Below are 16,857 nucleotides of genomic sequence, written 5' to 3' on the forward strand. Positions count from 1 at the left end.
TTCATGATTCCCACTGCGGTCGAATGACTGCGGAGTCACATTTCCTTTCTTATATAGCACCCTTACATTGACACTGCACGAGGCCAGACACATCTCTAAAGACTCGTTATAAGGTACGCTGCGAGAGAAAGTGGTTCAATGAAATAAAGGGAAGCAAAGAGCACTCTTTTCGAACTGTTTAACGCAAGAACAGATCGTCTTCATCATGTGAAAGCGGTCTATGGACCCTTTTATTCGTTATTTGGCCACAATATGTTCATGTGACCCCCGGAACCTACCAGTCATGTATTTTTAACCGCGAAGTTACCGAAGAGAATATAAGTGTTTTGTCCAATAGCTTATTCGAAGGTTTTACCTGTTCAGATACGTAAGGACCGTGCACTTCGAGCTGACCTATGTAGCTTTCTTGGTGGACTTAGCGGCCAAATTAATTTGTCGTATACATTCTAACTATACGACACAACTGCGTGGTGCTAGTTGGAGAGCTCTATACATACATTTATAGGCTACACTGTATCTTGCATTGTTCTGGAGGGCTTAAACGGGAGTCTTTCGAGGCCTGCGTTTGTAAGCATACAAAGGGTTTGACGTTGCTGATCATCGAAGCCCGCAAGGTGGACGAGTGGAGTTCCTTAAAAACGAAATATTGTCATGCACCCAAGAGTAGCATGAAACCACAAAATAAACTTAATACAGGTCTCTTGGGAAGGAGGCTTTGCAGTTGAAGAAAAAGAAAATGCGTCCTGGTCTGTAGTTCCAACATGGGACAGACGCCTTTCAGGGGTGGTCGCCCTATATACCATCTGACGAGGAGGCTAGTAGGTTGTACGGCGAGGCCCACTTGATCAGCAGCTCCAAGTACAGGGATAAAGAATATTACAAATCAAGTACGCGGAAGCCCACAGCCTTTGTGACTTCGGGCTACTATGGGTGGATGACTATATTTATCTTTCGTTAACTTTATTATAAAAGACTCCTTCATACCAGCTGTCCCAACTTAATGTCGCCAAGAATTGTGTAATTTAAGGCTGCGCTTATGTTGACTTTTCATCTGCCTTTCTACCGTGTTTTCCCTCCACCCCTTCTGACTTTTCAAAATGGCTCTCGTAGGACCGCCTTTAGAGTTGAGTGTGAATATCACCCACAACTACATGTCTGTTCCGGATTTCAGTGGCCCGGTGGCACACGAAGGTCTGCAACTCCATCTTGCTCTCTGACCAATGAGTCAGCCCCCTCAATCTTATACATGGCACTTATAGACCATCAGATGATAAACTGCATTGTGTCATGCTGCTGAATTTGCTTGTGCTCTCAGGGGAGATCACAAATGCCGGCTCGCCTAAAAAAATGCAATTAAGGGAGTGGGGGTGAAGTGTTCACGTATTCGGAATCTGTGACGTACGAAGGGAATTTCTTTTTTCTTGCGCAAGCTACCATTGTTACTGCTTCGCAATTTGTGAATTTTTTCACCTCCCTGTGTTGACACGAACTGAATGGACTACAGGATCAAAATGAGTCATTATTTTGAATTATTGTCTTTCCATAAGACGGTAAAGCGGTAGCTCCGTATGCCAAGTGGAAGTGACAATCTAAACGACTCAAACAATTGTAACAATTGCACAAGCTACTTTGTTCAAGTACGTCACACGCAAAATATTGCAGACGCTAGCTTATACGTAGACGTATGCTTTCGAAAAAACACGAGACAGGAAAATGATGACCCTGAGGCGTGACAAAACTTATCTGCAAATTTTCTATCGCGTAGAGGTCGCCGTGGCGTCAATAAATGTAGTCTTATTTTTTTAAAGAGTTCACGAAATTGCCAAAGATCGCCTGTGGCTGTAGCAGAATTCTGCTCTTTGAGCTAGACTACTCTAAGGGGCGTACATTATTTGCACGAGCAATTGAAATGCATAATAAAGAAATTACTGTTATGTCACTAATTAACTTTTAAACTAATTACTTAACGGCACGTCTTGCAGTTTACGAATTGTAGCCGCTGAGTTCGGAAGGCATATTCACTTAGACGAATTTTGAGGATGGCGCCAGTTTCGAGATGTTCATTTCCAAATTGTGCGACAAAATACAATGGCGTTCCAGTTGTTTTTGTGCTACAATGTAGAAAATGCCTTTTTAGTAAAAAAGTTTGTAGAGCAACAGTGCATTCTCACCGCTAGTTTGGCGGCGCTCATCTCAAAACTCGCACTGTAGCTTCAAAATTTCTTACAGGTGAATGTTCCTTTAGGGCTCACTGCTTTCAATTCGTGAATTGCAATATATGCTCTAAAGTAACTATAGTTAAAAATGTTATTAGGGAAAATTTGTAATGTCCGCTTGTTCGAGTAAGCCAAGTCAATTGGCTGATTTGTGCTTTATACGTACCGCTGGCTATATTTAAAGTTATGTTTACGTCTGGGGAAAAAGAAATGTAAGGATTATCCCACGGGTATGCAGAGATATTGATAAAAATGGTTGGTACGCACGCTGAAACATGCAAGGGCGTCCCAACAGGGTTTTATGCTGGACGGCTGCGTATAGTAGAAAGGGCACGTATGGCTCCGTGAGGCATCACCCGAACCCGAAAGATGTACTTCATACGGTGTCGTTACACATATGCAGCATAAACTAGGGGTATGTGAATAGTAATTTTCGGTACTGAATCAAACACGATTCGAACAGTGCCAGAAATGAATCGAACTGAATATCGAATGCTTTACGAATAGTTTTCGAATCATAAAAACCATTTTCACTATTAATAAAACACGGTCTTCACATCCTGGTATAGTCCAACGTTAAGCAAGTTTTTGTCGTTACTTTGCATTTTATGAAACGTTATTTATTAATGTCACAAATGGAGCATTACAAGCAGAGAAGCAGCATATATATTCGCGTACTCAGGACTCATTGTTGGGTGCGAACGATAACGATAACGGTTTAGTCGGAGAAGTTTGGCTCCTTGAACGATGAACCATGCTGCACCAAGAACTTCTGATGTTTTGTCTTTACTATGGTCACCGGAATGAAATATCGCACTTTTGCTCCAGTGTTACTCTTGTTCGGGCACAGTTGGCGATTTGAAATATTCGGAAACTATTCAAAGCATGTTCGTATTTACTAACAGTAACTGTTCAAGACGAAGACCGAATCGAGAAGGGTAACATTGAGTCGTTATTCGAAAGTTTCGAATATTCGCACGCCCCTATCTGAAAACAAGCAATGATGGTGCCGTGAAAACGAGCTTGCTACGTGGAGGGCATTGACACCGGAAATATGCAGCCACGTTTGTAGGAAGCATGAAGAGAGCTTGAGGGCTCTTCAGATTGAGGCTAATGGTTGGCTATAGACGTAGGCCTATTTCCTACGATTATTGAACATTTCTGTATCGTGTCACGCAACCAGCTTCCTAGCACCCAGAAATGCACTTCTCGCCGCTGTTTTATCAAACAGGGCTATCCCACGTAATGCTTTACACTGTGCAATTTGAACAGCACAGTTTTGCGCGTGACACGTGAACTGATGCGAACCGACTTAGTTCTTGTCAAGACCTGTGTAAAATTGCACATAGCCTCCTAATTACGCATCTATATATCGTGTCCTTCTTTAGCCTAATCTTATTTCCCATCCTCCTATGCTGACCACCGTTCAAGTGTCAGCCGCAATGCTAAGCAGCTGCAGCGCGGTCATCAGGAATTGCCTCAATTGCTCCTCTCTTGCATAATAAATCAACCAACTGCTAGAGTCGCCAGCGACCCAAAGGGTAAGTAAGGCGTCTATGGTTTGCCCTGGGCAACGTGGCGGGATGACCTCTAGGCGCGCCCGGTGAACTGGACAGCGTGCCGAGTGCCTCAGCGTCGCGGGCAGTCGCTGGCGGCCGAGCCAAGTGTAGCGGCGGCCGCAGGTACAGAGCTCGGCTGGGGCGGGCGTTCGAGCACGCCCGAAGGGGGGAACCTGCTGCCGGCGGGACCATTGTGGAAGGCGAGTAATTTCCCCCGCGCCAAGCTAACTTTGGGCCGGGCCCAATATAGCCTCGGCCTCGGAGCAGAGGGGAGGAGGGCTGCGGGCTTGTTTGTTAATGCCCCGGCGGCTTGGCATTCCGCCATATATGTAGATTTGAAGGCGGGCCAATGGCGCGCCGACCACGTGAGCCACGGCCCAGTACTTGAGCCCCGGTCGACCAGGAACGTCGGGCCTTTCCGCCGCTCGTCTTCGCTCGCACAGCCGCGCTCGCACTCACACACGCACCGGCAGCCATGGTGAGTAGCGGCCTGGAGAACGCACGCGCCCCATGAACCCCGGCCGGTTCCCTTCCTTGAGCCCGTGCTGCTGGACTGGGGCGGCCCGGTCGCGAAGTGTGGCTCTCCGCAGCGAGGCCGCGACCGACGGCTTCGGCTGGCTCGCTCGCGGCCGTCCGCTCTGGTTTGGCACCAAGGTGACCTTGTCCGCCCCAGGAGACGTCGCTTGTCGGCCCCGTATAGTGATCGAATGCGGTGCGGTGTGCTCTTGTGTGCAATGGGGAGCAGCGCTTCTGTAGAGGCATTTTATGCGCCAGGCCCAAGACACGTGCTGATTGGACTGTGATGGACGGGCGCACGGTTCTCGGGACGCCCGTCCACATTCGCGCTGCTAGGCCTGTCGCACGGCAACGTGTAGTAACCATGCCAGCGGCCTAAGAGCTCCCCTTCCAAAGATGTTTCACCTTCACGGTTCGCAAATGTTTCATCCTATATGCACGTGCACGTTATACGTGTATTCGATTGCACCCTGCAAAAGGTTAAGTGCACTATCACTGTCATTCGCGTTTGTAAAGGTCTATCTAGGCAACGTAAAATTTTGCATGTCTGTCCACGAGTTTCGAAGCTCGACGCGTTGCTCCTTTGGCATGTCCTGCAGTGTGCATTATTCCTTGTGGTAGCTGTGTTGGAGACAATGTGAAGTGCCTGCCGTTTTAATAGTTTCACACGAAACATAACACATTTCCACATGCAGAAGTCACTGTATAGCAGTCCTTGTTTGTAAACCTTTACGTGCACGTGGCTACCGAAGTCGTAAATGTGTCTATAAGCTGGCCAACACGCCGATTTTTGGCACTCGACAATAACGCTGGCGCGCTTGCTTCCCTCTTGGAATCGTGCCAACGGCGGGCCACTCGATCGTAACCTGAACAACAGTGTAGTGAAGACATGCCTCGCATTCATGTGGTTTTGCTGTAGGCAAAGGCCGTGAGCCAGTCTGTTTTCAGGACATTTTTTTTGTTATTTCTAGATTCCAAGACGCTGGCAACTATTTCAGGAATGCTCTTCAGCTTACCTTTGTCTGATGGTGTAGTCTCCATAGCTTTTTCTTAATGTGGTTGGGTTGTTTTCTTGACTTCCGAAGAGACAAAGTTATGAGTGAGGTATGCGCATAGCAGGACTTCGTACTGAACAAAAGTATGCACAAATGAGTTGTGTTCCGATGTCAGAATACCTCAAGCGTAATGTTAGCGCGGTTGTGGCTCTTCCTCGAAATTTGTGAAGCTGGAACAGTTCCAGAAGAAAATATATAGACTCGAAACTTTTGCCGAAAGCACCATCCTGGGACTGGATGCTAGTGCCAGGAAGATATATCGGCAAAAGGACCTTGTTTCGACCTTATTTCAACCACAAGATTGATGTTGGACCCTTCTTGCCTTTACATTTTCATGGCAGACGCATGAAGACAAGTAGGAACTTGTTGCGTGGTAGGCAGTTTTTATTTTTCCTGAAAAGAAGGTACAGGGTACGCATTCATTCGCTACAGAGGCTGCATACCTGTGCACGATCCAGATGCTTGAGAGCGCCGAGAGGTTAGAACTTAACGCGCTTGTGAAAAGGCCATGCTTTTGTAGGATGAGCTGTACGAGACCTAGCAACACTTTGAAGTCTACTACACACTGGCGTACCTATCGCTTCACTGCAAACGCTAGAAAGGAGCCGCAAAAACAGTCAATGATAACATTGATCAGGCACCTCGTACATGCATGGGATGCGATCAATTCAGGTGGGGGTTGCTTCTTCTGCGCACGGCACCAACCCTTGATAACTTTCAGGGTAGTTCCCGTAATACACGACTACACTGTTAGTATGCCTGCCTACCTCTCTGTCACGGATTTCTAGAAGTAGTCTGCTATACGCCAGTGGCAAATAGTATGGGCTATTATGGGGACAATGCCAGGACAATGGATTATGACAGGACAATGCGCTCAGCAGAACACAGCGCACTGTTCTGTCCAATTTTGACACGTCCCGTCGTCTGCGCTGCTTGGGCATACTGTACGTAAACCTACAAGCCCAGCTAAGAGCCATCGTGTATAGGCCATGTTCGCGGCGTAGCGCGCAACCCCTCGAACTAGTCCGTGGCGCGAGTGCGAGCGTGACAGATAGTGGCAACCGATGCGCTCTCTTTTCTGCGAATATTGTTTCTGTATTGGTTTGGTCCCTTCTTTCCTTTCATGCTACAGATGCGTTTCGTCTTTCCATTACGGCATTTCTGGCTTGTCAAACCTTCTGAACGCGGTGTAAAAGTCAATTCTCTCCCTGGCTTTCTTTTTCGTACGCTGACCGCAACTTGTTCTTATAATGCCTTAATTTGGCTCGTAAAATTGATTCCTAAGGCTGTAATTTATGAACTGTCGAAAGACTAGCGTTTTTCTTTATCGTCCTGAACCATATCTAACATTCCCACCTCTGCATTGTTTCAGAGGTAACAGTAACCTCCTTGAATCAAACGCGTGTTTTTGCCACCTCTGAAAAGCCTTCAGCATCTGTACAAGGATTCCGCGTGAGGTCTCACTGTGCACGCTACGTAGTTAGACAGCATCTTGGTTCGTTACTGTTGACCCCGTCGGCTTCACGTCCTAAAGCTTTGTAATCTCATACCAGCCAAAATTTTCATGCTTTCGTTTTCAAATCACTTGCATGCGCCTGTATTCATAAAGCCGCTCCCATGCGCATAAGCGGTTCGTGAGAACAAGCTTCGGCCATGCGTGAAAGCTGACTTCGTTATGGCGAAGTAGAAACAGAATTCCTATGCAAAAAGTGAATCCTGCCCCTGATTAGTGATGGGGGTCCGTGTCAGCAATGAAATACCTTGTAGCTTCTTTCAATAAGAGGGTGCATGCTTCCCAAACGTTCTCAATCGTGCCGCAGAACCATAGAGAGAGAGACAGAGAAAGTACATTTTATAGAAGAGAGCACACGAGCGTAGGCTCTTCCACTGTGCAATGGGTGGTCCCCTCAGTCCAGGAGTCCAGCGGCTTTAGCTGCCCTTCTCGCTCGGTTGACTAGGTTGAGCTGGTCCGTCGAGACGGAGCTGGACAACGCTGCCTCACATTGCCGTATGGGGTGTGCGTTATTGCTGTCGTGTGCTTGCGCAAGCCCATACCATGTGGTAAGCGTCGCGCATTGATCGCAGCTTGGGCATTCATAGCAATAACAGCGCAAGGTGCATTGCGTGGTAGAGACTCAAATGTGGACATGTGTTTATTTGGAGTTTTCGCCATATTACGGTTTCCTCTCGCGTCAGAGCATTATGAGGGGGCGGTAGTGTTCCTCGCGAAAGGCGATAGTGCTGTAGTATGTGCATGTAGGTTAATGGTATGGGCTCGGGGTGGAACTGCTCGGCTCATGGAGGAATGTGTCTATACGGTAAGCGATGAGGCAAAACGAGAACAAGGTTAAAGCAGGAGCCAACGTTTCGACAAGCGGACTTGGCTTCTTCCTAGCAAAACGAGAACTAGGAAGAAGCCAAGTCCACTTGTCGAACTGTTGGCTCCTGCGTTCACCTTGTTCTCGTTTTGCTAGGAAGAAGCCAAGTCCGCCTGTCGAAACGCTGGCTCCTGCTTTCACCTTGTTCTCGTTTTGCTCATCGTCTTGAATTTCCATCTCCCGCCTTCCCCCTGTTTTCCCTGGATTTATACTGTAAGCGGCCACACACAGCGTTTCTCGGCATTCGTTCTCAGTAAGGCCCCCGGCATGTCAGCAGCATTTGAGTTCTGACAAAATTTCTAAGTTCGCACTACATTTAAGCTGTGTGCTTGTTGCAGGAACAACTTGACAGCCTACCCGCTACAGTGGTTAGTATATATATACGGCGTTCTGCTGAGCAAAAAATGGCGAGAGTGGTGCCTCTCGCTTGCGTGGGCGGAGTGTAAGAGCGCCCGCATACTACGTCGATTTGTTTGGTTAAAATTAATCCAGAGCACTGCATGCACTGCGGGGTCTCTCACTGGTACCGTGTTGTAGCTTCGGGGTAGTTAAATACAGCGCATTTTTCATTTCGCCGTGACAGCACCACGCAGTGTAGGGAGAGACGTAGAATGGCAGTAAGGAATAGGGAGAGAGGAATACCACGGGAAAAGCCGCTATCCCGAAATATAGCATGCCCTATCTGTGTACCGAATCGATGCTTCGCCGGCATATTTTCGCTGGACGTATTCGGCTGCACACGTTTGAATCTCTCAGAAATGCAATGGGCGACGAAGGTGGCGGTACAGGAGCAGCGCGCGCACATCGCTTTGGAGGCAAGAAGGCCCAGTGCTGCAAAGAAAAATTAACGAACGTGGAAAAAATATAATAAAAAGAGACAAAGAAGGCTAGTAGCAGGTAACGTCAGGGCATTGAACTCGCAGACGAGGCTACAGCCAAAGCTTCGCGTCCGGGAGTTTCTGAGGCTGCGGGCAGGCGTAACACTTTTGAATGACGTAACCTTCATATTTTGCTGCTCGGATGGCCAGCGCAGTTGTCTTCTCTGCCAAGCAGCCAGACAATGCTGGGAGAGGGTGTGCAGAGCGCGCGCAGCATGCCGGCGGCGGCAGGCGACTATTTTCGCCACGCGGCAACTCTTCGTCAGCGGCCTCAGCTCCTCTGCAGTTGCGCGGAACGGAACGAGAATAGTAGTGCGACCGCCGACGGCGGGCTCAGTCTTATATGGCCGCGGAAACGGTGCTGCTCCCCTCGCCGGCCGCTATTTTTAGTGGGATCCCGGGATTCTGATGGAGGCCCCTCCCCATGCGGCTGCATTGCCGCCTGGCCGGCTCCTACCCGGACGGACGCGGCGCCGCCGACAGCTGGCTGCCGCGGTTTCCGTTTGCTGCGCCGCCAACGTTGCGCATTTTTGAGGGTCTTCTCCATGCTCGTGTTACACGAGGCCGCTGCACGGCGTCGGGATAAGGGCACGGTGTTCGCCCGAAGTGCTCTCACTGCAAAGATGTAAAAACGAAAGCGACAAAGTCAATACACGTGGGAGTAGGTTTCAGGTCTGGCCGGCGATGTTATTTCGCGGGCATGTTGCAACGTTGCGGTCACTGCAGCTACATACGGGAGAGCCGTACTGAAGCAAATAAACAAGCTTCGGTTACAAGCGTGCATGCAGAGCTAATAAGGCAGGTCCTTGTGAGGCTGCTCGCGTGACAGCTGTGAAGTATAGCTCGATGCAGAGACAGGGTCAAAAGTTGGCGAGATCTGAGAAAAAGCCGAATATTTCCTAAGCCTGGGCGCGCAGCTTGGATTTCAAGCGTGCCATATGCACTGGTTTACGCGACCAACATAGTGGTGTACTGTTTCATTGGCTGCAAGCTGAAACTGGGCTGACATTCCCTTCCCTTTTTCGCGGAACCCGCATTTCGTAAACTTTTGGCCCTGCCTGTACATTGCCCGGCGACAGTGACACATACGGGACCGCACCCTATTTACTCTCGTGAGGTGGTCCTAGCGCGCCTAACAATATAACTGACTCACTATAAGAGCATCGTATCTGTACCTTACATGCAACGTATATTTTCGGTAATGTTAAATTGCATGCCGGTCCTCACGGGTTGCCCCCAGCTGAGAAGCTAAATATTTACTTTCCAAAGCTTCCTCCGCATTTTACTTATGGTATGTTCCATTTGACTACAGCGCAGCAGCGACGTCACCAAAATCATAGGATTAATGCCTGCACTGTAAAAGGGCGTAAAGGCCTTAAATAGTTATGTTCGTGACCATACTGTTTAGGCCACTTCTAAACAAAGCGTTTCTAACAAGAAGCAACTTGCCAAGTGGCGCCAGCTGGCCATAGTCGTCTGAAGGATACATTCGAGGATAAACCTTACCTAAGCATTGTCCTGACGGACACCTGAAGGATGTTGCTTCGGGCATTTGAGCCTATATTACCACTCGTATTCTGAGCTTCTCGCTCACTGCTTTCCAATTGTTCTCTCCGGATCGTTGAAATCATGCGCAAAACAAACTGATCGCGTGCTGGCCGCTCCTTCCAGTTAGCTGGCAAAGGTGCACTGTTATTCACAGCTGCTGTCTAGATCCAGGTTGATTTTTCGGTCGCAGGCGGAGAATACGCCATATGTTTTTTTTGTTCGTTCTTTCTTTTGTATTTTTCCTTTTTGGTACCTCTTCAGCCCACGCGGTTGCTGCACCTTCGATTGCGCTCTCAGAGACTATTTCTTCGATCGTCAAACGTACTCGCGCATTTCGGGCATGAACATTTTAGCCTGTATTCAGAAAATGTTGTTACGCTCAATCTGTTCGTAAGAGGACATGCCAGCCAACCATGATGCTGGACATGTTGGCGAAGGCAGATGGCTAATGGCAAACAGTACTCAGAACGAACAGCTTTGTGAATGCGGTCCCTGGGCCCGTACAAAAAAAAAGTTCTTGCGCTAAAACTGTTCGTTAGATCCGATGCCAGCCAAGCGGGGTAGCGGAAAAGTTATTAGCGAAATCGGTCGGCCAGCGGCAAAGAAGAGCTATAACGCATTCGGCCCACGGCCTCAAGGACGGCACAAATCCGGTCGCGTGCACGCGTCAGCATGCGCCGCTGCTTGTGCTCGCGTGTGTGTCTGACGAGCCCACGCGCCTGACGCAGGGAGACTCTGTGAAGGAGAAGAAGAAGAAGAGCAAGAAGGAGTCCGAGCCGGACAAGGCCCCCGCGGCGGCTCCAGCGGCCGCAGCGCCGGCCGCCGCGCCGGCCGCCGCGCCCGCCAAGAGTTCGACCAAGAAGCGGGCCCAGCGTAGCACCTCGAACGTGTTCGCCATGTTCACGCAGCACCAGGTGCAGGAGTTCAAGGAAGCCTTCCAGTTCATCGACCAGGACAAGGACGGATTCATCAGCAAGAACGACATCCGCGCCACCTTCGACTCGCTTGGCCGGCTCACCAACGACACCGAGCTCGAGTCCATGATCTCCGAGGCGCCAGGACCCATCAACTTCACCATGTTCCTCACGATCTTCGGTGACCGCATCACGGGCGTCGACGACGAGGAGGTCATCGTCAACGCCTTCAACCTCTTCGACCAGGGCAACGGAATGTGCAGCGAGGACAGGTGAGCCGCGTCCACAGTTGGCGTGTAGGCCCGATATTAACCGACTGCAATTGCGCTGCGGCCCAAAATAACTTGAAATTGCCTGAAAGTATTAGATCAAAAAGGCTCTTTTGTCGGAAATGGCTCCACCACAATGGTATTGATAAACAAAGCCACGTACGTAGATCACTTGGTAACGGTGCTTCGTTGAAGGCTGCCTTTCTCTCTCTCGTACATAGTGCGTTCAGGAAAACTCTATCGATTCTGGCAAGTAATATGACTCACTATACCTTCAAGCACGTGAAGTACATTTCCCACCAGACAGAGCGCGCGAACCGCCTTCGGCCGGCTTTGTTGTTTATGTTATACTGGCATGCGTACGCCTCGTGCAGGGATATTCGCGCAAGCGCTCGTATGCGCTCATGAAATATGAATGGTCAGATTGGCTTAGTGGACTGCAGTTTCATTGCTTTTGTAGCTGTTGCCTAAAAATTAATAATAGTAATAATAATAATAATAATAATAATAATAATAATAATAGCCTCAGAACCCTCTAAGGGCCCGCAATACATGTTAGCTTCCCGTACACTCAGTTGGCACGGCATTATCAATTATGCTATCATATGCTCGTGCAATTCTCTCCAACGGACGACTTCATTACTAACGCCTTGCGGTTGTGCATTGTCTGTTATATCCATCTCTTAAGCTGAGTAGCTTAAGTCAAATAACTGATGACTCCAGTACACGTGGTACTACTTCTGTACTACACTACGGGATCATTCACTCCAGGGCAGCTATACATCAGCTTGTACGTATAGCCTCAAGGTGTAGGCCAGACCTATATCGTGCCATTCGAAAAGAGGTCTCTCGGGACAGACGCTAACTCCTTCGCCTAGATATTTGCGATATAAAGCCTTAGTGTCATTCCAACCTTGCAGGCTCCGGCAGATGCTGACCACCTTCGGAGAGAAGCTCAACGAGCAGGAGGTAAGTGGCTCTGGCGTGCGCTGCAGCCGGGCCTCACTCTTCACTCACCACCTTCCGACTCGCAGGCCAACGACGCATTTGCCGAGGCTCCCGTCGACAGCTCCGGCAACGTGGACCTCAAGAAGTTCGCGTCGATCCTCACCAAGGGCGTCGAGGAAGAAGAAGGCGCGTGAAGAGCCGTCACACTGGACGCACGTGGCCTGCCGGGGTGGAACAATAAAATGAGGCACTGCTTGTATTTTTTAATGATATGAGAGGAGAAGATCGAGGGACGACGCTCACTTGGCTTGGCACTTCTCGAAGCCCCGGCTCGCAACACGGGGTCGGGAGCCGGCTCTCTGTGGCCCTCGTATAGCAGCGACCTGTTCAGGAACGGTTCCTTCGCCCCTTCCCACCGCTTTACACCCGATTCGTGGAATAATAAAAAAATAAGAAAGAAAATACGCTGCTCTCTGGTCCAAGTGCAACCTCGTCCATTCCGTCATAAGTCATCTCACGAGCAGCGAACGAGAAGAACCGTAAACTGGGCGAGTCCGTACTGATTCATGATTTGAAGGGCGGCGCTATGGAGCTGACACGGATCGAAAGGAAGACGCAGTACGACACAACAACGCTTTGGCCGCCGTATTGTGTCTTGTTGCTTTTGTTCCGTGTCAGCTCCATAGCGCCACGCTTCAAATCACCGAACGAGGCTCGCGGCTCCAAAGCACCGACATTAACGCTGAGCTACCAGATTGGAATTCGTGTTCTTCGCGTGGGATAAATACCTCGGAAGGCGTACAGTAATGCCTTAAGTCATGTTGCGTTTCGCGTTCAACATCCTTCGAAGCGATGCTATCTGTACTGCCTTTGTGAGCTTCGCGACGCTGAGGCAGCTGGTGCAATATATTTGCAAGCCTTCGCATTTAGGAGGCGCCTCGAAGTCATTTAAGGTCCTCTGTTGTCTAAGACCTCAAAGGTATTCTCTAACACGTTCTGCGCCGGTATGGTACAGAGACGCTATTAATTGTAGGGATGCTAACACGAGCATAGCTTTGTTTCAGTGGTAGGTGCTAAAGGCAAGGCTCGTAACTGCATATGCCAATGTTTTAATCGAAAATGAAAGGACAAACCAATTCATTTTACATAGTAAGCTAATCTTCTTCGACGACAAGTTGATGCTGCGCGTTGGTGTTGGCCAATGAGCGCTGTGCCTACTCAACTATAGCGCTCCGAGCATCTGCAATTTTATTCTCGCAAACTCTAGCGCGACCACAGTACCTGCAAATATTTCAGGCAGATACAGCATGGTAAGAAATACGAAAACAGGGAACAAGACGTTCATATTAAATCTCCGTATACATAGCAAAGCCTCGTTTTGTGTTGTGTGCTTGTGTGTGTGTTCTTATTTTGCTGGCAATGAACCGAATAGCAGCACAAAAATTTTGCTTGCTGACGTTCCCTCCGCACGCATGAAGGCGACACCTAATGGAAGGAAGAATTAAGATCCTGTAACGGGGACATGACGAATTGCTGAGTCACTTCGCTACCCGCAGCTATTGTCCATATAATGCAATGCTAATATAGGCAAGTTAAATGCATAAGGTAAAAGCAACGAATCATTTTTAAAACTGCGCTCATGTCTACTCGTTTTGGCGTTGTTTGTAGTCAGAAAATAACGAACCATCCAAACAGGCACTGATCTTAGATCCAAATGCTATGTAGCACAAGAGCACGCCGGATTTGGCGATGCTCAGTGTGAAATTCTAGGCAACCGTCAACGTGGCGGCGAAATTCGCCATCTATAAAAGAAATAACTTGGGCAAAATTGGTGACACATATCTCCTTTTGACGAAACAAAATGTCGCGATCGTCTCTGGCCGCACTTCCGTGCAATGCGCACATCCTTTGTATGCGCAAGAGGGACACCGTGACGACTAGATGCAAAGCAAGTTGCATATTTGGTAGATGTCCTATTTGCCTCCAAAACGGTGCATTGATAATAGGACATGATTTGCATGTCCCACAGACGAAGTGTCCTCACTGGGCAGGGAGCAGCCTCCCGTAAAAGTGAAATGGGTTTAATCCAATACACTCGATTCCCGTTCATTGAACCCTAACGAGACCGCTAGAGTCGGTCGAATTATACGAAAGGTCGAATTGACAAACGGCAGCTTAATTAATGAATTCAAATGTTCTTCAAGATAAAGAAAGAGATCCTGATGAATTGCTTTCTTGACCTCGATGCACAGCGCTGTGTAACTGCCACGCGGCGCCATGCTGAACCGACGAGCAGACTGCCCGACAGAAGTGGGAATGGATTGCTTCACGAGCGGAAGGAGCGCCGGCCATTAAAAGATAAAAATAAAACAGCTTCACGCCTAAGGAGCCGGTAGCGCCCTCTGTTGAATTTATCGCGTCCAGCTTTTAGTAAGCCCTGTAGCACATGAGGCAGCGCCGGGGGAAAAGGGGGGGGGGGTTAATTAACAAAAGCGGCATGCTTTCGCTTTCTAAGTGAGTTTTCCTTCCACAGCAATGCATTCTCTCGCCTGGACTTTGCGTGTGTTCGCATTAAACGAAAAGTCGAATTACCCGAGGTGAAATTATCGGGATTCGACTGTGTAACAAATCCTTCGCTCCACCGCCAGTCTACATGGCGAGAGAAGAAGATTTAAAAAAAAGCCGGCAGATCCAACGCCCTGTGGGGATCGATGTTATGCGAAGCAGTGGGCGGGGAGCCTACCAAGTTAACGAAACGACCATGAGAGCACCAAGACGTAGGCGGCTGTTTCATGACCTACTTGACACATATGTCATGATATTCACGTCATGACCTATCATTTATGTTCGTCATACACTCTTGTCCTACTATGCAAATTTTTGTGCATACCAAGTTAACGTAGCGACCATGAGAGCACCAAGACGCAGGCGGCTGTTTCATTACCTATATGACACGCATGTCAAGACATTCACGTAATGACCTATCATTTATATTCGTCATACACTCTTGTCATACTATGACAATTTTGGCACATACCAAGTTAACGAAACGACAATGAGAGCACCAAGACGTAGGCAACTGTTTCATGACCTACATGACACACATGTCATGATTTTGATGTCATGACCGATCATTTATGTTTATCATACACTCTCGTCATACTATGCCAATTTTGGTGCATACCAAGTTAACGAAACGACCGTGACAGCACCAAGACGTAGGCAGCTGTTTCATGACCTACATGACCTACATGTCATGATTTTCATGTCATGACCGATCGTTTATGTTTGTCATACACTCTTGTCATACTATGCCAATTTTGGTACATACCAAGTTAACGAAGCGACCATGAGAGCACCAAAAAGTATCCAGATAGATAGATAGATAGATAGATAGATAGATAGATAGATAGATAGATAGATAGATAGATAGATAGATAGATAGATAGATAGATAGATAGATAGATAGATAGATAGATAGATACTATCAAAGTGGCAAATATTTGCCAAGAAATGTTTCGCATTTAAAAAGACAAAGAAACACGAAGTCAGCGTTAAAGTGAGGAGTTGAGGTAGCGGATCACAGAAACAATAGGAAAGCCAGAGATCGCCATGTAGCCTTTATGCGCACACAGCATTGTTAATAACTCACTCACTCACTCACTCATGCAACAGCTGTTACATTCAAGTATGTGTTATGTTCTCTCTCTCTCTTTCGCAGCATTTGTTTACGGCATACATTGTGCAAAGAGAGAAGCCGGATTCAATCTGCGTTCAGTAATTTGCTCGTCTCGGAGGAATGAAAGCCAACTAGATTTCATGCGTGGGCCCGTGAGCGACATTAAACTCTCACCAACTCCGTGTAGCGAATGCTGGTGCTCGTGTCAGCCAACCAGTAACAACAGCCGACTGCATGTTCCAGAGCAGTACGCTGTCATCGTGCGCTAATCCTTACGTGACGCTTCATTTCAATCAGCGTTGTGCGGAGGGCGATCAGTCTACACCACTTATTCGAGGCGGATAACGGCCTTCAGGTTATGTTTGGCTAACGTCATGCAAAGCTGTCGCAGCACTGCAGAGAGTCGGTGACGAGAGCAGTGCGTTGGTTAATGTCCTTCTCGCCATGTGGCGCCACTATTTTGGATCATCCTCCCGGGTTTCCCTGTGAGGCCTCCGCTTGTGATACGTATCCCCTGCGCGCTGCACCCTAAAATAAGTTTACACCCTTTGGGGTGTATATCTGCCACACAACAATAGTCGTCATCTGCCTTGCTTGCGTTTCCTTTCTTGAAAAACGCCGCGCCCGCTACTTTCCTGTCGGCAATGCTATGTCATGCTGATAACGCGCATGCCGTTCGTTACTGGGAAGTACCGGGCTCGCAGCGTTAAAGAAAGGAAATGCGGACAAGACAGATGATGTTTATCGTTCTGTGGCAAGATACGACTCAAAGGGTGTAAACTTTTCCTAGAGTGTGGAGACAGATCCTGCAAGAGGGAGGCGTGGAGGAACGCAGCGCCCGGAAGCACTGAGGAGTGGTATCGCGTATTTCGGTGAAAGGGCAGAAATTTGTATAAA

At 48.4% G+C, this 16,857-nt stretch overlaps 1 protein-coding gene across 1 annotated transcript in view; it reads left to right on the forward strand.

The window, feature by feature from the left end:
* The first annotated feature begins 4,126 nt into the window (after positions 1-4,126).
* Positions 4,127-16,857, forward strand: part of LOC142565810 (uncharacterized) — a 67,573-nt gene continuing 54,842 nt past the window's right edge. The window contains exons 1-4 of the mRNA XM_075676347.1: positions 4,127-4,253; positions 10,879-11,336; positions 12,254-12,302; positions 12,368-12,472. Of these exons, the coding sequence (XP_075532462.1) occupies positions 4,251-4,253; positions 10,879-11,336; positions 12,254-12,302; positions 12,368-12,472 (615 nt within the window). The 5' untranslated portion in view covers positions 4,127-4,250. The remainder of the gene's footprint in view (positions 4,254-10,878; positions 11,337-12,253; positions 12,303-12,367; positions 12,473-16,857) is intronic.

The sequence above is a fragment of the Dermacentor variabilis genome, unplaced genomic scaffold (assembly GCF_050947875.1).
Source record: "Dermacentor variabilis isolate Ectoservices unplaced genomic scaffold, ASM5094787v1 scaffold_12, whole genome shotgun sequence".
NCBI classification, from domain to species: domain Eukaryota; kingdom Metazoa; phylum Arthropoda; class Arachnida; order Ixodida; family Ixodidae; genus Dermacentor; species Dermacentor variabilis.